The sequence below is a fragment of the Thamnophis elegans genome, chromosome 1 (genome assembly GCF_009769535.1).
Source record: "Thamnophis elegans isolate rThaEle1 chromosome 1, rThaEle1.pri, whole genome shotgun sequence".
Taxonomy (NCBI): domain Eukaryota; kingdom Metazoa; phylum Chordata; class Lepidosauria; order Squamata; family Colubridae; genus Thamnophis; species Thamnophis elegans.
The window spans coordinates 120,170,367-120,195,210 of NC_045541.1; the positions used below are offsets into that span (position 1 = coordinate 120,170,367).

The 24,844-nt window shown below is 35.3% G+C and overlaps 1 protein-coding gene across 1 annotated transcript in view; it reads right to left on the reverse strand.

The window, feature by feature from the left end:
- RYR3 (ryanodine receptor 3) overlaps nucleotides 1-24,844 on the reverse strand; it is a 249,476-nt gene that overhangs the window by 61,411 nt on the left and 163,221 nt on the right. The window contains exons 65-70 of the mRNA XM_032213643.1: nucleotides 22,212-22,342; nucleotides 19,520-19,840; nucleotides 18,228-18,468; nucleotides 15,171-15,258; nucleotides 14,987-15,079; nucleotides 2,235-2,249 (exon numbers count right to left, since the gene is read on the reverse strand). Of these exons, the coding sequence (XP_032069534.1) occupies nucleotides 2,235-2,249; nucleotides 14,987-15,079; nucleotides 15,171-15,258; nucleotides 18,228-18,468; nucleotides 19,520-19,840; nucleotides 22,212-22,342 (889 nt within the window). The remainder of the gene's footprint in view (nucleotides 1-2,234; nucleotides 2,250-14,986; nucleotides 15,080-15,170; nucleotides 15,259-18,227; nucleotides 18,469-19,519; nucleotides 19,841-22,211; nucleotides 22,343-24,844) is intronic.

Sequence of the window (24,844 nt, forward strand, 5' to 3'; positions counted from 1 at the left end):
TTCTCCTTAGGTGAACTCCTCATCTAGGTGAATAACTATATTGAGACAATCTTGAAGTTGGAGGCTGAACATGAGGAGCAGAGAAAGCTCCATGCTTGTTTTAATGAGAAATATGTCTACCTGAACCTGGTCCAGCCAGAAAAAACTCAAGGGCATTTCTAAATCCTATAATGTATATGGTTCTATCTCATCTATTTGTTTGGAAGAGTTTTTACTTACTCAGAAAAAGGAAATCAGAGTTAGTGGTTGAGGAATAACTGAAGCCATTTGTCTTTTGGTTTCCTATTTTATAAGAGCAACTTTACACAATGTCAGAATTACAAATATGCTACCAATACCCAAATATTGGTGGTTCCTATGTGCTCCTATTGGCAATTACCTGCTAATACGTTTATTCCCACAAAAATCAGTATGTTCAAAGGAAGTTTTCAGTTATATGCCTCAGACGTGTAATTTATGCATGCATATAATTCATGCAGTTATATATTGTTAAAATATTAAGTCTTCTGCAATAGCTTTGCAAATATTAGAAGAAACAGATAAATACTGATAGGTTAAACATGCGTATACCAAAAGAAATACATGTACTTCTGTCAGCTAAAAGCACAGACGGTGATTCATCAATATTTTTTTTCCCTGTCCTGAAGATTGCTGAATTTTAAAAATTCTTGACCTTCAGTGAATTTGTGGAAGGCTGGTAATTTATTGTGTGCATGGAAGCCATAGGTTAGACTCTAGTCAAATTAATTTTTATGTCATTATCACAAAATCAATTCTCTTCTGGAGATCAAAAATTGATGACTTTCCACTATGGTATAACTAGACTTTGCTTCTATGGCAAAAAACACATTTATCTTTGCCTCTACCTCATCCATATTTCCTTGTTCCCAAATCTGCTACAATGGTTTCTCAGTTCTCTGGAGGAGATCTGAACGATTGTCCACTCCACTAGTGGTGAGACCAGTGATGGCGAACCTTTTCGGCACCGAGTGCTGAAAAGGTTGCATGGAAACATCGCACACACACACATTCATCAGGGTCACGCTCTGGAAAAGTCTAACTTCTGGGTTTTACTGTGGATGCACAACAGACAATCAACTGACTGGTGCGCATGTCCACACCAGTTTTCGGTACCGCAGCACACGCAAAGGGATAGCACTCCGGAAAAGCCAAACCTCCGGGTTTTTATGCACATGGGCCACCCGACAATCAGCTGGCCAATGCACATGTGCACACCAGTTTTCAGCACTGCCATGCATGTGAAGAACAGCGTGCACGCATGTGTGCCAGAAATCTGGAAGACAAACAGGCAAGACCGCACATGCCGGGTGACATCGCTTCACGTGCTACTTTGGGAACATGTGTCATAGGTCTGCCATCATGGGGCTAGACAATTAAATGCAGCCTCTAGTTGTGATCCAGCATCAACATTGCTCTTGTAACGATGCAGATAATGAAATAGGGATTATTTTAAAAAAACAAATGTCTATTATGCTGTTTCTTCATGTGTATTTAAATGAATTTATTCATTGATATTTTTAAAAAATCCTGCACTTTTGTAGTCATGGAGACACTGGATTATAAAGCAAGCAATCATATTAAAGATTACCTTCTAATTCTTTAACTCTACTTTTACCCCAATTGAATCATCTCATAAATTGTCTTACAACCAGTGAATTGCATATTTTTGCATGATGCTGTCTGTTGAACCTATATTTCAAGAAAGGGGTTTTAAATAGCCTTGGTACATAACTATACAAATGGTTTAAAATACCACCAAAAGTTATATTTCAGTATGTGTCGAGTAAGAAAAGCTAAGGTCGATATGAAGGTCACATTTTTTTAAAAAAAACCTCTAATTATAGTAGCTTTAGTGACCAACATGTTACTTTATCCTTATTTTGTTTTCAGTAGTAAAATTTCCTGTTCATCCATTGTCCTGTTGAGGAATTAAGATACTTAAGTAAAATCAATTACATAACATGAAAAAGGTGACAGAGGCAGAAGAGATATATTATTGGACTATTTTCCTACTTGCAAAGTCAGTACCTGGCTTTTATACCAGAGAATAAAAATAGACAAAATCTGCCCAAGTTTCCAATAGGGTTTATATTAAGCAGGACATGCATCTTCCCTTTGTGACGCCACTGTATGATCAATGGAAAGAATGTTGAGACCTTGGTCATATCTAAAACTAAAACATATACACATATTATATACACTTAGACTTGTACCTTTACTTGCATGGCCTGTATGAAAGAAAGAAAACAACAATAAAGGAAGTAAATAAGGATGGTGAAAAGGTGGACATTTTGCCATTTACTTAGAAAGAAGATTTTATATGAGAGCAAAGCAACTAACAGTTCAGCCAACTCCTTAGAAATAAGCCCAGAAAAATTAATGGTTTTGTTTGAGAGTAAAGCCAGTTTAAAAGTAAATATAATTAATGGAGCCTATACCCAAATGCAGTCATATATATGCACTGTAAAATATGGCACACATATAAACCACCAAGTATCCTATGGGATCATAATCGGGTATAATTATAAAAAATAATAAGTAAATAAATAAATAAAGAATAATTCATTCATGAAAGCAAAACACAGTTACACATTCTCTTATACAATGTTATAAGAAAGTATTCAAGTAAATAAATGTAGTTCTGTTGATCTTACTAAAGGGTAATTCTCATAATAAAGAATATATTGGAGATTATTGATCCTTCCAACTATCAATATCTTTATTGTGTTACCCATAATCATGGAAGTTCACTAGCATACTTTGGGCCAATGACTCTTTCTCAGTCCAATCTATTTCACAGGACTGTTGTGGGGAAAATTGGAAGGAATAACCCCGCCTTATGTTCCTGGAGGAAAGATGGTATACAAATCCAGGTAAAAGATACCCATTTCTTTAAACCCATTTAAACCCATATCTTTAAAAAGCAAAAGAAAAATAATCTTATCTACAATATGTATTTCATAAGTATTTTAAGAGGCAATCACTTTATATTTAGACTTCATCACTGAAGGAACAATGTTTTATATTGAACCAAGCCATCATCCATGAAATCTAGGCAGCAATGTCAGGGATTGAATTAAATCAAAATTCTGTGACAAGAGTAGCTGAAAATGCCTGTTTCATAATTTAAATAGAATAAGTAAGATCCCAACTTCCCACCCATTATCAATTCTATAAGTGAAAAAAGAAAACACTGTTTGTATATAATTTTGCTTTGTTCAGGGATGCCTGCTTGAGGGTGAATAGATCTTGCAATTGAAGCCCTGCCTCTTGTACCATATCTAGCCAAATACGAAGGGGTAGGGCTTTGATCATGAAATTGTGTGTGCTATCTGGCCTCCCTGCCCCCCCCGCAACAGATTTCCTTGTTTCTGTTAGCAGAGAAGCCACACTTAATGCCACATTTTCCTTAAGAGTGGTTTTCTCCCCAGCTACCATTTGTGTCAGATTTCGCCCAATAGCAGTAGACTTATATACCGCTTCATAGGCCTTTCAGGCCTCTCTAGGCGGTTTACAGAGAGTCAGCATATTGCCCCCAACAATCTGGGTCCTCATTTTACCCACCTCGGAAGGATGGAAGGCTGAGTCAACCCTGAGCCGGTGAGATTTGAACCGCTGACCTGCTGATCTAGCAGTAGCCTGCAGTGCTGCATTTAACCACTGCGCCACCTTGGCCCAGCATTGCCAAGAAAATATTTTCACAGACAAAACAGCTATTCAGTTGTGTCCCATTGCAGTCTTCCAGATGTACTGTTTACATAAGCATCTGAAGCATTGGCATATTTTGTCGTTTCAAGAAAAATCTAGTTTTAAGCCCTCAATTTTTAGATATAGCTAGTTTTTAGATAGGGATCTTGGGCTTTTAAAAATAAAAACCTGACAAACTAAATTTTGTGAAGAAAAAACCCCCAAAGTTTGATCTTTTCTGCATGATGATTCAAATGTGATGTACATTCACTCTGATTTTGCACACGAGCATTAATGCAATGTTCTGTGTCAGTCATTTCCATATAAATAAGACTCTTGATTCTGAACATTTCTACTTTCTTCTTTCAGTGTAAGATTTCACCCTGAGTTCCTTTGATTAAGTCAGGAGCATATGAATCATTTTAAATACCTATAAGGCAAATACTATTTTAATTTTAAAAATCTGACCTGAATGTAATACATTTATAAACAGATGCTGCATTATGTTTAGAAAGGGATGTGACATAAACTATAATTTTAAAAATAGCTGCATGTGTCCTTTATGAAAACACCCACACAAAGTTAAAAAAAATAGATTAAAAGAGGGAATGTTGTGTTTCATTAATCAATTTAACAACAACAAAAAATCAGTTATTTTAGTACCACTAAAGTAACTGTCTTTGTCAAACTAAATGTTCTCTAACTTACCATTCCTCTCGGAGCAATCTGCTGCCATATTATCAGAAAAGAAAAGTTAAAAGATCTTGCTCAGTTGTAAACAAATTTAGTTTAACAAAGATCAATAAACTATGTTGTCATGTTTTTAAAAAGCATTCTGATCTATCAGTATGGATTCTAATATAATAAGTGACAACAGTTACTAGACTTACCTTTTGGCTATAGTAATAAGGTATACTATACTATGCCACATGCTGCATCTATTATACACAGACACAAACATACAGATGCGCACACACACAGACACACAGGCATGCGTACAGACACACATACACACACACACAAAGGCTCTATCTATCTTTCTACCTATTTTTCTATCTATCATCTATCTATAATTTTTTTGGCGATAAATAAATGGAAACTAGTATAGATCTATTTGGAGCTATTTAGCTATCATCAGCTAGCCAAATCCTTATCAGTTGAGCCAGGGGAATAATTAGAAATTATTAAAAATTAGGAATAATTAAGAATTCAATACAAAATGGTTTTGGCCAGGAAGGCTCCTAAGGCTGAGTTGAAGGGCAAAGGGAAGCAGTATGCTCCCACCCATATTTGGGCATACCAAGTGCCTTGATAAAACATCTAATGTATGTATGTATGTATGTATGTATGTATGTATGTATGTATGTATGTATGTATGTGTGTGTGTCAGTGGTGGGTTTCAAAAATTTTTAGAACCCCTTCTGTAGGTGTGGTTTGCTTTGTGGGAGTGACTTGCCAGCCATGTGACTGGGTGGGCGTGCTCAACTTGTAAAATGTGGTGAAACTCACTTAACAACGCTCTTGTTTAGCAACCAAAATGTTGTCTCAGAAACTCTGGCAATTGAAGCACATAAGCCTTAAAGCTGTCAAGTTACAAGACTCTTGCACCCCTAACCCTTTAGAAAAAAAAACCCAGGGGTGTTCAAACTTGACAGCTTTAAGACTTATGGACTTCAACTCCCAGAATTCCTCCTCTCACTCTTCATCTTGATAATGTGCAAACGAGTGGGGGGAGGGAGCTGGAACCGGTTCTAAACAGCACTGTAGATTTGTGGAACCTCTTCTATAGAAAAGGTTAGAACTGGCAGGAACCTGCCCCTGGTAGTATGTGTGTGTGTGTGTGTGTGTGTGTGTGTATATGTGTGTGTGTATGTGTGTGTATGTGTGTGTGTGTGTGTGTTTTTGTAGATTTTCACGGGTACAGGTATGCAGGTCTTGGCATATTCGGGTCTTTTCCTGTGTAAGATTGAGAGTATCTTGGCGACGTTTTGACGAGGTCCCACTTGCCATCTTCAGGTTGGTGCCTTCGGCTTCATGCTTGTGCAAGCAAAGCATGATCGGAGCTGCTCTCTCCTCCCTTACATCAAAGGCACCACAGATAAAATCAACAAAATTTTCCACAAAGACAATATCAAGACAGCCTTCAACACTGACCAACATCTTAAGAAACCCCAAAGACAAAATCCAGCTAGAAAACCAAGGAGTCTACGAAATACCATGCAAAATCTGCCCTGCAACATACATAGGACAAACGAACAGGAGAATAAATGCACGCATCGCAGAACACAAGAATGCAGTAAGAAAAAAAGAAAAAACTTCCTCCCTTTTCCAACACCTTAAAGCTACAGGACATGAAATTAATTTTGAAGGAACCAAATTAATCTCCAAAACCGAACACTTCAGCAAGAGAATAATTATGGAAGCTATCAAAATAGAGAACCCCCCCCCCCAACATGAATAAATGTGACAATACCTCCCGCCTACCAGACCTTTGGAAAGCAGCCCTAGTTAACAAAGGCCATTACAACACAAAACAACAACGGACACACAGCCAGCAACAATCAGCACCAATCTACCAATCATGATACAACGACACAACCAATCAATCCACTTACTGAAATAAAGCCAGCACTCCACCCCCACCCCCCAGATTTATAGAAAGACAGCAGCTCCGACCACGCTTTAAGCCGAAAACACCAGCCTGAAGATGGCGAGTGAGATGTCGCCAAAACATTGCCAAGACAATCTCAATATTACACGGGAAAAGACCTGAATACAACAAGACCATATATATATTTGCCTAATGAATAAACAACTAGGGTTTCCCCACCATGCTTTACAAAGTATGTTAACCTTAAGCAAAGCACATCTGCTTGGAACATTAAAGCAGCAGGGTTTTTCAGAAAACTCAACAAAGCTGCTTCAAAGCCCCTGATAGTCTGGATGTGCAAGTAAACAATACGTCTTACTGGGACAGCCAACAGAGTAAAGCAGATGTTCGTTTCTCACACATGCAGACACTCAGGGTCTGTTTTCCAAGCAGTTGCTGCAGTTTTGCAGAAATCACGACAGCTTGGATGCTTTGAAATGTGATGCCTTGCTCAGGTTAACAAACTTTAGGAAGCTGCTTTTTCAAATGCTTTGCATACTTGTCCTCCTTAGTTTGTACTGGGTAATTTTGGTGACATAGGAATACTGGGTAATTTTGGTGACATAGGAAATATTTTGGGTGCCCTTTTGTGTCAGAAAATATTAAAGATTAAGCTGGTGTTTAGTTTTATGGTTGATCAAGGATTATATTGTTCCTCTTCTCTTATTCAAGTTACAGGATCATTCCAGAATAATAAGTTAAAAATAGAGCCTACATCCTATCTCTTCTTAAGGAAACTTAGTGAGATTCTAAATTCTCAGAACTGGCCTAAACAGAAAGGACCATATACGATCAGATTCTTCCAGATGTTGTATTAGTGAAACTTGTACTAAAATAATAATACTGTCAACATTTCTCACATAGCTAAATTATTTAAAAATATTTCTGAATAAAAGACTATTAAATAGGGGTGTACATTAAAATGTGCTCCACAGTGAATGATATAGCCCTGGTGTCACCACTGACAAATCTCTTCTTTTGTGCAACCATGCACTTAACTTCTAAAGGGAAGTAGAATTCTTAAAGAGGAGGTGAAAGGGGAAAGATTCTGATATCTTGGATTGTAGTCAATTAAGGCTGGAAAGATTATGAATTGTAACCCTAGTTTTTTTTTCTTCAGCCATTGAACCAAAACTGAATAGGCGAGTAGATCAAACTGGATTCTAAAATTGTTGCCTTCAATTTAGAATATATGAATTTTATCCAGTGTCTGCTATCTGAGGTATCATTTTCACTCTGTAACCAGACATTTAATGACTATTTGGAGTTACAATGACCTCAAAAAGAGTGCTTGATGGCCCATAAAATAGTTCTGGCCATGATCAAATATTATATCCACCTTCGTCCCCCACTCCTGCAGTTACATGACTTCATTTTGGACGCTTGCAACTGCCTCACATTTACAACTGATTGCAGTGTCCTGGGGTCGCTGACTACAATTTGCAATCTCTTTTGCCCATTTCCAACAAAAAATGATCAATCATGGGAATAGATTCAGACTTACAACCATATGATTTGCTTACCAACCATGCGATTCAGACTCATATTTTAATTTGCTTAATGACCACTGTAAAAACAGTTGTAGAATTGAGTTCAGTCACATTTGTGCTTCGACATGACTGTCCTAAGTTATGACTATAATTCTAGTCCCAAAGGCAATTATATCTTGAAGGCTATTTCTACAATATATCTATTTTAGACTTGATCAAGTAAACCAACTTTATATTTTTCCTTTTCCTTTTTAAATCTTGATCTTTAGTCCTTTCAAATAATGTCACAGCACTTGATTTCTCTTCATTTTATCCTTGTTCTTTCCCATAGAATTTTTCAAAGCTTTAACAAGCCACAATGATGTTACCTAGTTCAGGTAAGGAAATGTCTGCAAGAAAACCACCAGATCCAGAGAGACCCAAGGACCCCACAGTTCAACCATGAACTACAAATATTCTCTTCTATCTTTAATAAGTCTTTTTTTTTAACAAATCCAATATAAGAAAGTTGTCCAGGTCACTCTTTTGGTTTGTGATTTGTATACTCCTTTAATTATTAAGACATCAGCCAGGTTATTTTGTATGTCCAATGTAGCATCTTTTTCCCTTATCATTCTTGTAACCTGTCATTTTTAAATACATTTTCAGATGAATCTCAGTTTTGTCTATTCCTCTTCCACATCCTTGAAATGTAGTGTATCTGCAGAGGCAAGCACTCTTAAGACCATTTTTCAACAAAAAATATCTTTCAATATGTCCAATATTATAATATTTTGTTCTGTTATGTATTTGTAAAATTTAAATATTCTACCTTTTAATTATAATCTCCAGTTCCTTCTGGTTGCTTCTAGTGTCCAAACTTTGAAAGTTTCATCCTACTCATCCTGTCTAACACTGATGATGTTACTTAGTTTGGCTAATGAAATGTCTGCAAGAAAACAACCAATCTCAGAGAGCACCAAGAACCCCTCATTTCAACTTGAACTATACATATTTTCCTTTATTAGTTTTATCCTATTATTTTTTAACAAAATTCAAAGCAAAAGCACTCCGTCACAGGAAAGTTTCTTATAATTAACTCCAAAATCTTATTTCAAATACATTTGAACCGTTATTTTGTAACTTTCTAAAATCAGAGTTCTATTGCTTTTTTGGGGTTTCTTTGCTGTTTATTTATTTGATTTCTACAGCCACCCATTTTAACAATTGTCTCTGGACAGCATGCAGCATAAAATATAAAAACAATTTAAAACAATTAAGACATTACAAAATGAATGTCTATGGTACCAAGTAAAATTGTTACTATCAATGCTAATATTGCCAGGAAATAGAGCTTAGGTCTGGGCACGCTGTTTTTTTTTTAAATTTATTCCAAAAGATTTTTTTTAAGTTCTTAAACTTGTATTTAAAACTTCTTTCACTAAGGATTGAATTAAGCTCACCCGGTGTCAAATCATGAAAACTATAACAATAGAAAACTGAAAAGAGGATTTTAAAAAGAAGTATTTTAAAATATTAATTCACAAGCATTTAAAGATGCATATAATTATCTTTAGTATGTTTTATAGTTCTGTGGTTGCTTTAAAAGCTATGAATAATAATTTTCAGTGAGTTAATATTTTATGGTCGGAAGCCTAATTTACTTGTCAGTTCCATCATATGTTTTAAATTTATATATTTGGGATCAACCAATCCAGTATATTTCAATATGTCTCTCATATGTGGAAGGTATACATTTTATCTGGGGATAGTCCAATAATTATTTGTGGTCATTTTTAGCCATTGCAAAGCACTTTGTAATATATCGTAAGTGGATAAAGGATCTAAAGTTTGTTACACAAAGTGTAGTACTTTATTACTTTATCATTGACCAATTCTAAAAACTCAAAGAAAACCAAACAAAACCAAACTGTGAAATAGCAAATAAAGGATTATTTAAGCAGTCCTTTGGGTTTAAGGTAATTAAAAGTAACCGTGTGATTGTTATGAGAAAGTAGAAAAACTTTTAATGAGGTGAAAAGCATGTGAGTTTCAGAGTTGGTTTTCACCAGATATGTGCCATTATGATATTTCCATTAAAGTAATCTTTGAGGAACTCGAGTGCCTCAGAGCCTTGCTTGCAATGGATTTATTACTTGGAACCCTGACACATACATCTTCAAGGGAAAACACACAAATGAATATTGTAGATTAAACTTCTGCTTTAAGTACACAGAAAGATTACAGCCGCAAGAGTTTACTTTCCCAAAAAGGTCCAAAGAGATAAATCACAGGATCAGGAAGGATCCGCAAATATTTAATGTCCAGTTAATAGTTCAGTCTGGCAATTGCAAAGAGAAGAGAGAATTTCAGGAAGGAGGGTGGAATGTTTATTTATTACATTTGTATGCCACCCATTTTCCTATAAGGTGACTGTGGGCACCTTACAAGTCATAAAATATCAAAACATTGAAATTACACATGTTACTTGCTAAAAATTGCTTGTTGGACAGATGTCCCCTTTTTTATAGACCTGATTGCCAGCTTGATTATATTGCTGAGTCATGTTTATTTGTTCAAGTAGACAGGTTCCATTTTATTTGTAATTTATGATATATTTTAGGGTTGGAAAACTTGCCTAGACTGTGAATCAACTGAGCTATCTTGAACTTGTGATTTTCCAAGTATCTTTCCCCTTGATGCGAATTCCTGTGGTTCAGTGAACCTGGTTAGGTTCTTCCCTTTCTAAATCTGTAGAGTGAACCCAACTAGGTTGGTTACTCATAAAATTACCTGCTGCAACAACCATTCTTGTCTTTCTGCCCTCTGTGGGAATCCCGCTTTAGATAAATGCAGGATCTTTTTCCCATATTTCTTCTTTTTGTTGCAGTCCCACGTGGATTTCAAGGGGCTGCTTTCCACTCCTCCTTTCCCTGGCTACAGCAGCTCTCATTTTGCACAACTGATTTAGCATAAAGCGGAATTGAGGAAAACCAGACTGCTCCTCTGCTTCAATCTTGTTCTTTTCCAGGTCATTTTTGCCTGACTCTTTTGAGGTGTTCCAGCCTGCAGGATGGCTGATTACAGCTTCTCCATTTCATCTCCATGCAACCACCCCTCCAATAGCAATCTCTTTTTACTCAGTTCATAATTTTACTCCCTTTCTCCTGGTGTGGAAAGTGGAGCTGTTGAATGGATAGATGAGCACCTATTCTTGTTCCTTTTCTTCCCCCTTGAGCTCTTCCCCCAGTGGTGGGACAGCACAGTTGCCTATTCAATCACTGATGAAGTAGGGGAGAAGACAGAATGAGCATTTTGATATATAGCCACAGATGAGTCGATTAAAGGTAGATGGACAGACAGATGGACTAACAACAGAACTTCGGGGAAAAAATGGAAAACTAAACTAAAAAATGGAAGACTCCGGAGAAAAAATAGAAAAGTAAAGCTTCTCTTGGCTGTATAAAATGCTGATTGAATCCAGTAGGGGTTAAAGGTTGAAGCCCAAGTACAGTACCAAAGCCACAGTCCTGCTGAGTTAAGAGAATCAGGGATGGCAGCAGCTGGGAAACTGGTGTGTGAAAATTGTTTTCCATTCCCTCCAGCCTCAGTTTTTCAATGGAAGGAAATAGTCTGAAAGAGAGAAATCTTTGACCTTTTCCCACCGGCACATTCACTATCGAGAAAAAAGGTAAAGTAACACATGGGACAAAAAAAGCTGAAAAGCTTTTGCTGGCCTTGGGCAGACAAAACAGCATGAAAGAAAAAGAAAGCCAAAGATAAAAAGCAGACAGATTGGATTGGAAAGGAGGTTACTAGTAGAGTAGAAAATATAGAGATATAACACTAAAGATATATAGAGATGTAATACTACAGCAATATAGAAATACAGTAGAAGATAGATGTTGCAGATAAAGAAAAAATAAATAATGAACGAATAGCCTTAGGACATTGGGGTAGAAATAAGTTAATAGGATAAATAGGCATCGTAATAGCAATATAGAAGTAGCATTAATCAAGTATAAGACCACAAAAATACATAGGAGTATAAGGGGGAAACCCACAATATAAAAGAAAATATATGTAGCTCAAGCATGAACTGTTCTTGGTGCTCTTTGAGCTATTTTGAGTATTATACAAATTTAGTTTATCTCAATGTGTCTATTGATGGCTGATTTGTCCCGAAAATCCCAGAAAATTTTGAAAGTTTTTGGATTTAGCTTGGTCTCAGATGCTTTCCCGCTTGAAACTCAATCTAGTTTTGTGTTGTGAGATTAAGGAATATTCATTGTGTTTTCTGACTGTTAGTTGGTGTTTATGGATATACTCTACTAGTCTTCTGTCTGCACTACATAGTGTCTCTTGCATTTCTTACACTTTTTGTTATAGTTGACTCTTGTTTTTCTTCTTCTTGGGCTTCTGGTCTTTTGGTTAATTTCAGATGTTTTGGAGGGCTTTAATTAGTTTGTGTGCTAAAGTGATGCCACGTGGTTGTAGTAATTTGTTGGTTGCTGATATATGGTGCTCTGGGTTGTTTCATTTTACACAGATTCTCTTGTGGGAGGTTTGGTTGTTACTTTGGTAATGGAAGAGTAGGTTAGTGTGGGTTGTTTTTCAATAGACTTGTGTTTCTAATTTGCCATTGTTTCCTCTGCTGATAAGAATACCAAAAAGGGTAGTGTGTTGATAGTTTCTTCTTCCATTGTGGATTTTATTCCTTTGAAGATACTGTTGATTGTTTCATATAGGAATATAGCTATTCCTTTTTATTATGACTAAGGTGTCATCTACATACCGGATTCATGTTTTTGGTTATATGTATGGGAATGCTATTGTTTGTAGATGCAGCACAATGGTCTCTGCTATGCATAGAGTGATGATCCCAGGATGTTCCTCCTATTTGTTGGTACATTTGTCCATAAAACTGAAAGTAAGTAGTGAGGCAAAGGTTGATTAAGTCCATGATTGTATTTTGACCTCAAAGGTTTTTGACTAGGTAAAGTGTATTGTGTATATTGCTGCCATGGATTATTTTGTTAGTTCTGGAAAGATGGACATAAAGAATGCTGTGACATCAGATGAAACCACAATGTCAACTTCTGTTACTAGATTTTTTATTTTCTGGAGGCACTTTGATTTTCTAGAGAGCTGATAGACTATTCTGTCACCTATGTGAGATGCACAATTTTTTAATAAGTTCTTTGGCTATAAGGGTCTCTGGAAACAATGCAATTGGATGATAAGGTATGTCAGGATTGTGTATTTTTGATATAACCAAGAAAAGTCAGATTTCTTTTCTTCTTCATCCCCCCCTCCCCCCGGCACATCCAATTCACCATCATCTCATAACCATACTCTCTTTTCTAAACAACAGCTCTTTTCTACTGCTATTTCTTAACTGCCTCTATTTAATATTTATCAATATTGTACCTACAAGGGAAATTAATTCTGGTAGAGGTTTCTAATAAGAGCTAACGGCCTTTGCCTGCATTGCTTTTTCATAAGTTCAGGATAGCAAATTTAGTAATATACCTCAAAAAAATCAAATCAATTATTTCTTAGGCTATTTTATTTTAAATAGAAGATCAGATTATAAAGACTTTGATTTCTCTATGTCCTGTACCCCAAAAAGGAAAGCTACATTACTGACAACAACTAATTTTGGTTTCTTAGACCTGGTCATTCCAGATATTTACAAAAAGCTTAGCCATATACATTGAGGAAAGTAAAATTTATATATATTTTGTTTGAATTGAAAAATTGAATCCTGCATTATACTGAGATACTTCATTCATTTAATCAAATATTGGAAACTGTCTGACATTTTTTTAGGGTTCTTAGTAGCTTCCCTAATCTTATCAGAAGATCCAGGAAATTGAACCATGATAATACCCTAAGAATCTGCGTAAATATATTCTATATGACCCAACTGAAGAGATACGTGCTACCAATTTTATAATATCTGAACAGCTATCACATAATACAAGAATTTATTATCAGTCCAGAGATTGGAACCAGTACCATGAATTAAAAGAACAAGGAAGTAAATTCCAGCTATATGGCATGGGGGATTTTTTGGCTGTTCGAACTGTCAAAGCAATAGAACATGAATTTGTAGGTTTTCCTTTGCTGGAGATTTTCAAACAAAGACCACTTATAAACATTTTAGTGTGTTTTAGTGCAGCAGCCTCCATTCTTTTGGGCACCAGGGACAAGTTCTGTGGAGAGAGGTTTTTCTGTGGACTGGAGGGAGTATGGTTTCATGTGGTGCCTGAATCCTACGAATGGGACTTCAATTGTTTATGTGGCTCAGTTTCTGGTGTGCTAAGGACTGGTACCGGTCCACAGATTGCTGTTTTAGTTGATGCCATTCTAAATAATAATTGTGAATAGATATCCTTTCTATGATACTATAACCTCCTGTGTGCAGTTCATGTATACTTATGCCTGATAAACGGTCTTAGGCATTAAAGTCAAATCATGTCTCTTCCCTTTCAAATATATCATAATACCTTTTTCTCATTTCAGATCATCAGCCTTCTACGTAGAATTTACAAATTATTCATTTAATCCTCTTCTTGCCCAAAATCCATGGATTATTTCAGTAAGAATGGGTTTTGCTTTTCCTAAATGGTAATTCTCAAATTTAATAAACAAAGGGTTTTTAAGGTTTTCTCTTTTGTTTATAAAAATACACTAGTTTCAAAAAAATCTAAGAATCACTATTGTCTATGGTATGTGCATCTCATTTCAGTTTTTTAGATGAAGTGGATCTGTTCTAGTAATTCTGCTATTTCCTAGAGTTACTGAAATACAAGCTTTCTTACACACACACACACACACACACACACACACACACACGCATAGATAGATAGACATCTGATTAAACAGAAGGGCTAGGTTCCTCTTGTCTCAGTACAGCAAAAAGAACAAAATCAAACCTCCTTAATACAAATTTCTAGTGGTGTATTTCTATATAGAAGTATGTTTCAATCAAGGAAACTATATTTTGATTTTATTGCCTCTTTACGTAGTGTTAATTGAATGATTATAACTGATTTCCACTTTAAACTAACTACTCAATCTGAGCAAAAAATAGGTTGTTATGCTTAACACAATTGTTACAAAGTACATTTGAATACTAAATATTTTCACTTACTTTTGATATCTTGCTCTTATTGTCACCTGTCAAAAATGCCAAATTGTTAATTTCATTCTGAATCACAAAATTTTGTTCTTCTCTCTTAAAATTCTGTAAAAAATGATAAACACGCCCTTTGATCACTTATTTTACATACATAGCAACATGTATTGTAAAACTAGCATGTGAAATACTATCTTACATGTGATTTACACCACAGGATGAAAACTTCTGCCACCATGCGGAAAAGTTCATCAGAATCAGCATCTGGTTTTTTAAGCCAGTTTGATCTTAAAAGAGAAGCAGTATAAGATTATTAGACTGAAGTCCATGTGATAATTACTTTTTAATTTTCATTTTAGCCCTTTGTTTCTGATATCATGTATCAAATTATCAGTGTTTATGGGAGAATTGTTCACTATGTTCTTCCTTTTACTGGCAGATGCATTAATAGTGCAATTCAATCCACGGCTCCACAAAAGTAAATCCCATTGAGCTTAAGAACGGAACTTAGTTCTAAGTAAGCACAGAAGGATATCTGTCAATCACGGCACCAAAATCAATCAATATTCTTTTTTTAGCAACTTAAAACCTTAATACATTTCCACAGTTTAGAATCCAGTGTCATTTTCTTTTTTATTCCTTTCAGAAATTATATACTGCAATATTATAAAAAACTTATGTTTAAATATAAGATCATGCATGTTAGCAAAGAATCAGTTGAAACTGCCTTGGGCCACATGGATTAGAAAAATATGATTTTATATTTCAATAAACCACAATATTATCAATATTGTTAAATAATTTCAGTCACTTTTACAATAATAAATCTCTAAATGGTAAATGTTGCAACAAGCTGCTTTGGGAAGCTGAAACACAGAGTATTAAAAGCTTTTTATAGATCTTTGGTAAAATCTCAAGTATCCTTACTATTCTGAATGTTTCACTGGCTTGACATCCATTTGAGTTGATATGAAGGCAGTCATTCAAATGTTTTTTTTTCTGACTATCCTAAATTTAGTGAAGCTTGAGGACAATAATGCTCCCTTTGTCCTATTCATTATTGATTTTTCTCAAGAAAGCACTCTATTCTTTGTTGTGTCAGGTGTCAACACTATCAAACTTTCCACTTATCAGGATAGTTAACACTGGTTGTTGATCCATGAAGTGACCCTGACTCGTTTCTTGTGAATGACCTTGACTTTTTTCCCTTGATGGTTGATTCAAGATAAGGCGAATCTATTATTTACACATCATATGAATTTTCAACATTATTGCAGAAAGCAAACACACAATGTGTATGTATGCAAGACAAAATGTTTGATAAACTGTATATTTTAAAGGGATGTTTTCCAGAATATATCTTAGTTCCTCAAAGGTTAGTAATGAACATAAAAACAATTCAAGGAATATATTGCCAACCGCAACAAATCATCAAGGGGATGAGGTTGGGGTAGAGTTTTGTGGATTTCATTTTGTGAATTTTTTAATGCTATAAGCCAGTCAGGGTCACAGTGCTTGAGTTGGGCAACCATAAAATGTGTAAATAAACAATAACAATTAAGCACTAAGGGAAATTGAAGGATTCTATAAAAACATTTGACAAAAATAATACAGCCAGGAAAGTGGCCCAACCATTAGGTGACAAAGGAGTGAAATGATGCTCCTGGAAGATATAGATTAGAGACTCTACTGTATATTAGAGACAAACTGAATGAATTCTATACATCTATCTTTACCTTCACAGAGATGGATGGCTATTTATTGATTAATAAATAAAGATGTTGATAGCTATTGATTTGGATATTGTTAAAAATACATAAATGGATAGTGAACCTAGGTATCAAGAATGTCTTGAGACTTATTACAGATTGGACAGAATATGCCCTGAAACATAAGTAGCAGGGGAATAATGACAAGTTAGCAGTATATCTCCATTATTTGCATGAGAGTGCCCTAAAAGCATTTATTTGGCCGCTGGACGAATTTCCTTCTTGACTAATCTGGACTTACTCCTCTGATTGTATAGTATTACTTTCAGAGTGGAGTTCAACTATCCTTGCTGTTTACCATCCACTATGACTTTGGTTTGTATTTATTTTTTTATCCTTCACTGAACAGGAGACAGTGCTTGCAACGTTCAGGCTTTGTAATATTGTTGTGTGTTTTATAGTATGATACATAATACCTAGATTATTAACAATCTTGATATCATATGTAATCTACACTGAAAAAACTCATTGACTCTCATAATTTTCTGAGGTAGATTCAAAATTTTGGTTTTCAGCCCAGCATTACTTTAACCAAGAGCCAATATGGACCTTCTGCATCCTTGCTATTTATTTTCACTTGTAGAGAAGAGCAACAAAGATGATTAGGGGACTGGAGGCTAAAACATATGAGGAACGGTTGCAGGAACTGGGTATGTCTAGTTCAATGAAAAGAAGGGACTAGGGGAGACATGATAGCAGTGTTCCAATATCTCAGGGGTTGCCACAAAGATGAGGGAGTCAAACTATTGTCCAAAGCACCTGAAGGCAGAACAAAAAGCAGGTGGAAACTAATCAAGGAGAGAAGCAATTTAGAACTGAGGAGAAATTTCCTGACAGTTGGAACAATTAATCAGTGGAAAGACTTGCCTCCAGAAGTTGTGAATGCCCCAACACTGGAAATCTTTAAGAAAATGTTAGATAGCCATTTGTCTGAAATGGTATAGGGTTTCCTGCCTAGGCAGGGGGTTGGACTAGAAGACCTCCAAGGTCCCTTCCAACTCTGCTATTGTATTATTGTATTATTTATAGAGTGCTACTGTTGGCAATCAAGAAAGATACCATTTTCATTAAGGGTTTTTGTTTGGAACTTTCTTTTTAGGACATTCAGGCATCCACTGGCTCTTCCAGAAGTTACCCCAGCCCTCCTCTCCCAATTTTAAAAATTTACAAACTACTTAAAATCTAGCTAGGTATTATGCAGGAACCAAAACATTATTAGATTTTAATTTTGTGCTTCCCTCACAAAAAGTATGTGGTGGTATTTAAAAACTAGGAAAGTCAGCTTTTAAATGTCAGTACTGACATTTATAGATAGAGCTAACTTATTATTTGGTCAAACAAAAGATAGTTATCTTAGGTATTTTTGTTTCTTAATCTATTTGTACTGATGCTTATTCATTTATAAACCATTTTGGGAACATTTATATTATGCTGAAATTACAAATTATAACTTCTGCAAATAAATATGACATTTTAAGTTCTCTCACCTGTTGTTGTCTACATAGCGGATCAACATAGGATAAAAGGCATAAAGATCTCGACAAAGAACTGCAAATTCATCTAGAATGAGAAGTTCTGCTTCTTGGGTATCAGTTTTATTGTCTGCTTTCAATTGTTCTTCTTCAATCACTATTTTAATGGCTTTCTTCTTTAGCTTTTCCAGAGTCGGAATAAAATGACTTTTCAACAGATCTGGTCTTGCTTTACTTATGATGGGCTGAGCATACACTATATGCAAAATATATAGAAAAATAAATTTTAATAGAAAATATTACATTGAAAAGATTTATATATACAAATTTATTCAAGTACTGGTTTATTGCTGCACTGAACTTTGAGTCTAAAACTCAACTCAGCTATAATAATAGTACACTGTTGTTTTGTGCATTATTTGTTATAATAACCGTACACTGTAATTTCATGCCGATTTGCCATTATCCCCAAACTGAAAAATGTATTTTATGCTATTTGTGGTTTGATCAACAGTCAGTCTGTGATTGCAGATTTTGGTTTGTTAACTAAAAATGAACTTTCCATGTTTGGATGCAATGGGAATCTGCTGTTTAATTAAAATGATAGAAAAATCAAGTTGCTTCTTAAATATAAAATACAGACCAAAGTAGTCCAAAATTTACCATGGATTATTTTTAACACATGGTTGGATGTGACATCTACACTAATTTTGTAATTTAAAAAAAAATTCTAGAACATAATGTATCACATCTGAGAGCCATATATAATATCCATTCTACAACAATGTATTTAAATGAAATAGAAGCCAAGCATGCCATAAAGTTTTAAAAAGCACTTTAAAATTGTTAATGATTTTTTTTCTATAGGCATTATGAGATAGTCCTACATAATGAGATACTCAGTACCTACTCAGTGATGCAGGTCTAGTGAATTTAGCTACACTTTTCATGTGCCTATTTCCTTACAGAATACATAATAATGGATGAACATGGTTCTACTTATTTCTAGTATTGCTTTGAAATGCCTTTATTAATGTTTAAAAACTAACTATACTTCCTGGGAAGAGAAGAGGTAATGTATTTCTGCTTTGTTAAATAGGAAACTCATAAGTTTTTATTGCCTTCACTTAAAAGTTTCCACTGGAAAGAAAGCCTATATTTAATACTGATATTTAATCAAATGCTGAACTCATAGTATATTACTTATTAAATGTAAACCAGACATTGTGGAAACCCTTTCATCAAAATTTAGGAGAATTACTAGAATAACCAACAAATGTAGAAAGAGCTCTATAGTAAGTACGTACCTGCAATTCTTTTCATCCAAGTTGCTTCATCTATTCCCAAGTTATTGTTGATGATTTTCAATATGTTCCCCAATATTATACTAAGATGTTCAGAGGTTACCATTGTGCAGCAAGATCCATCAGTCTCTGAATTATTTTCAGGTCCTTTTTCCCACCAGTACGACAGATAGTTGCATAGCATGGGCAAGATCACTTCAATTACATGTGGCATTTCAGTGTACCTGGCTCCAGAATCAGCCAAACTATTTATTTCTTTCATTAAGCCATCCAAATGAGGGATTTCTGGACACATTTCTTCTACTGTCTCAGGCATGCCTATAACTTTATATTATATAAGAATATATTTAAGTAGGCTAGCATACTTATTCTTTTGAAAAATTTAAAGCACATTTTAGTTAATATCATTTCTATCATAACGTGGAACAAAAAGCCATATTTTTATCCCCTGCTTTCTTAGTTGGAAAGAGACTCTGGGCTGCCTGTCCATAGAAGCAAACATGATTCAACAAATATAACTTCTGTCTAACAGCATTAGATACATTGCTTGCATACTACACATGGAGTTTTTCATTCCTTTCATGTCAGCAGCCTTGTTCTCATCAGGAATAAAGGAAGAAAGTTCCTGCTTACAAAATAACATTTCGGTCTACAAAAAGGAACTGATTGTTGCATCCTAACCCACACAAAAAATTCCCACATACAGCGGCATATTATGATATACGGCATTTTTGTTCCTGCCAGAGATATATTGAGAAACTAGCACAATGCTGTGAAGTACAACAATTTAATAGGTGTTATGTTGTTAAGACGAAAAAAAAGACCAGACAGACAAACGTTCTCAGAAAAGTAATCTAAATATTCCACTGCTTATAAAAGTGAATTAAACTAATACAGAGAATTATCTCTTGGAAAGTCTAAATAGGTGTCCTCTATTGTCTCAATAATCATCTCCCCAATGTTGAATTTTCAGTAAATGTACTGTAAACTGTGGGGTTATGACTAGCCAAGTATCACCTGTTCTCAAGAATTATTATTATTTAACATATGACATTTTCAAGAGTAGTTTTTAATTAAGAGCCCTGATGGCGCAATGGTTAGAATGCAAAATTGTATGGCTAACTCTGCTCATAGTCTGGAGTTCAATACCTATGGGTTCAAGGTTGACTCTATCCATAAAATAAGGAGCCAGATTGTTGGGGGCAGCATGCTGACATTGCAAACTGCTCAGAGTGTGCTGTAAAGGACTATGGAGTGGTATATAAGTCTAAGTGCTAGTGCTATTAAAAAGAATGGCAATATATTCCACTACTTTAAATATTCAAAGTTTGATATATCCTGCTTATTATTAAAATCAGGGATTATCTGGGCAATTTGCTTAGGAAAGCAAACTTGATTGTTAAAAAAAAAGACTGAGACAAATGTTCAGTCACTGAAGTCATAAGAATCATTTATTTCACAGCTGTCACTGTCATGAGCAATCCAAAGGGAAGAAAATTAAGATGTCTAAACCATCTCAAATGAATCTTATAGAGTCAGTATCTTTAATATATAGCGGTTTCCATATTTGTCTTCACATAGCCTTTTTTTTTTTTTTAAGGGAAGGGTACTTTTGGATCTATGAAAATTCAAAATTAAGGCTGAATATGCATGCTACTCCCTATGTGTTGAAACACTGAACTCCAAGTAGCAAAGTCTTCATTAAGGACATTTCATCCATGGATTGACTCTATGCTGCACAGAATAAAACTCAACAGCTTCCAATATCTGTTGATGAATCTATAGAGTCTTCCTGTCTACTATATATTATGTTTGTTTTTAACGCTTATATCTGTCTCGCTCCTCAGTCCTGCCTCGTTTAAACATTGTTCCTGGTCCTTGTTTTGATTTGCCTCATAGCTTTACATTCCAGATTTGGATTTATTTCAAAGTGCCGCTTTGATTCAACCCTGACTCTTATTAAATGAAATCTATAACAAGACTGGGTCTGCATCTCAGTGGGATATTTAATACAATTTTTTCTCTTGAAATTACACCTGAAGATGATATTTTGCTTATAGAAAGAAATGTGCTGATACTTGAGTGTTCATTCCCAAGAGGTAAATAGCAACTTCAGGAAGCATGATGCTAATCAAGACTGCGATAGAAGTAGAAAATTTTATGGCCCCTTACCTCAGGGCTATAGTTGTGAACTTTATTCACCCCCACCTCTGAAACATCAAAGGAGATCAGGATCACAGATTTCTACTCTGGCTTTAAATTACTTATGAAGTCTGATTGCATAAATATGGAATTAATATAACTACACCACGAAATGAAAACACTTAAATGAGGTACCTATAAAAACACGGAAAACTGCCTACTATTAATTTGTGCCTATGAGATTATAAGAATGGGAATTCAGTTATATATAATTCATATTATTCATTCTGAAAGAAATGGAGCCTTGTTATAGACCAGTGTTTCTCAACCTTGGCAACTTGAAGATGTCTGGACTTCAACTCCCAGAATTCTGGGAGTTGAAGTCCGGACATCTTCGAGTTGCCAAGGTTGAGAAACACTGTTATAGACGTTTCTATCATGCACAACTAAAGGGCACATTAATAATTTTTTATAAGAATTTTAGACATTTTTTAAAAGAAAAAAAATGCAGTGTCTTCATTACAAAGAATTTTATACTTTCTGAAGTACTCACTCGCTTTCTCTCTTGCTGACTTTGTGTTGAAGACAGAGAGGGGGTTGTAAAGATTGAGAGAAGGTTCAAGGAAGGCAACTGGAATTGCTGCTACAAGAGAAGCTAAGCACTCACCAAGAGCTGGTCTTTGCCTACAAATGAGAGAAAATATTATTAATGTAGGAAATTATCCTCTGTATTTTAAATCTTTAAGAAATGAGTCTATTTCTCCGAATCACATTGGAGTTAAGCTCTGATGTCTCAGCTTTTGCATAATAAATGTTTCAAAATGAAATAGTGCTTCAGAATGCAATTTGGAACAGTATGTATTTTAAAATATCTTCAGAACAACTAAAGAACTGCTGTTTGTTGTTTCTGTTGCTTTAAATAAGGTATAGGTGAAATCCTTTTCTAACGGGCCAAACATTATTACTGATGACTTGGTATACTTATTTTTGTACTTTAAAATATTAAAGTACCCTTGTGGGATGTATAACTGATTTACTTTGATTAAAATAAAAGCCTTATGAAAAGAGTGAATAAACTCTAAATTATTTAAAAGCTGCTGATTGTTTATCTTTATTGTTATATATTTCTGCAGAAAATGGGAAGAAGTTCAATGAGGGTTGATTTACCATTATTTCCTCAGTGATTCACCTGTTTTTTATGAATTCAAAGGGAGAAAAAAAAGATCTTCATGTGAATTTCCACTTGAAATTTATTGCTGATACCGTTTGAGCAAGCTGTTCTGCCCATCTCATAAACTTTCTAAAATAAATTTGTATGATTCTTTTCAGTAATTCACAAATAACATTTCCTCTCATCTCTGGAACATTCATCCCACCTTCTGTTCCTAGTATTAAGAATAGCTTTGTATTGCTATGATTCAGACCAAGGTTCCATTTTACCATAGTCTGTAAATCCACTTTCAATTTTCATCTCACATCTTGGATTTATAATATAAATTTTGTCTTGTAAGTTTGCATGTTGTACTTTATGAGATTAAAAATCCATGGGGATGATTTGGAGCCGGAAAATAGATAAAGTATTAAGGCTCCCCCTGATGCATGGCATTACTGATGATAAGTTCCTGCAGTTTAACAGAAATATAAAGCTTCTCTGCGTGTAGTGCATTCAATAGCTAGCTGGGTCTTCTTAGCTTTTTCCTACAATGAGGGAAAATGGCATTGCTCTTTAACTGAAGTAACTCAAGCAATTGCACACATTTTTCTTTCAGATAATTCTAAACAGAGGTCAGGACATAGTGTAAAAACAGTATCTTTAAATATTGCTAAATTCTATATGATATATGGCGAACCTATGGCACGCATGCCAGAGGTGGCAGGCAGAGCCCTCTTTGTGGGCACGCTCGCCGTTGCCAACTGCACTTCCGGGTTCCGTTGCGCACATGTGTGCCACCCAGCTGGTCCAGCAAGCTGGGCGTGCATGGCCAGCCAATCTCTTCCAGGTTCCATCATGCATATGCGCACTGGCCAGCTGGTCTTTATGCATGCGTGCGACAGAATCCGTAAATGCAGCTAGCAATGGCGCGCATGCACACGCAGCCACTCTCTTCCGGGTTTCAGTGCTCCAGTGCACACATACACACTCCTGTTTTGGCACTCTGTGCCAAAAAGATTAACCACCACTGATATATAGACCTAATTTTTCTGTTAAGAGGAGCATACTGATGTTTAGACCTTTCCCCCCCCTCTAGTAGAGCCAAAGATTATCCACCTATTGGTGGATTATTTATAATTTGAGCACTTACTACCAAAGTAATAATTATTATTTTCTTGAATTTCCATTGGTTGTAATAGAAAATAGGAATAGGCACCTTGGGTGCAATCCCCAAACACCTGAGCACCACTTGAACTTCATCAGCATTGATAAATTCATCATCGGTCAATTGCAAAAGGCAATTTGTAACAGCTTACATCCTACGGATGATACCTCTAACTCCATAAAACATCAACAGCTACCTATATCAGGTTCTTGGGAAGGACCAGATAAGTGGATAAAAATGTCAAATCCAATCTGAACATCTGGCAGATTGCAATAAACCATAAAGTTTATTCAGTATAGCTATGTGTAATAAAATGTGTAGATTTTAGGATAGGGATTTGCAAAGGGCATTACATATCCTGGAAATAACATAATGTAGAGAGATTCATGTTTATAAGGGATAAACTGGTAAATAGCACTGGTGAATTGAATGTCTACTTAAAACTAACTTGAGTAAAGCCATATGTTGCTGGAGTACTTGGTCAGATGGTCCTGACTGAAGTTATTAAAAAAAAAAACCAGGCAATTCCTAATTGTTGGAGCAGTGTGACCTGGTGCAACAGAATACTAGTGAAACTAATAGGAGTAAGAAGATACAAAAGTCTAGTTAGGATCACTGAAAGCAGAAGATGTGTTACCCTAACTAGCCAGGAAAGGAACACCCTTACTAACAATTCTGAGGGACAGCTACTAGCCAGATTGGTGACAGTTAGCTTCAAGAATATTTTTAAAAGGACTACATAAGAAAGAATTGTCTGATTCTCCCCTATCCCCAAATATCTAATCTTTAATAAACAGAGCAAAAAAGCTCTTAAGGTTTTATGACTATGTAATTATGTAATCCTGCCAACAAAATTTGCCATTCTCAA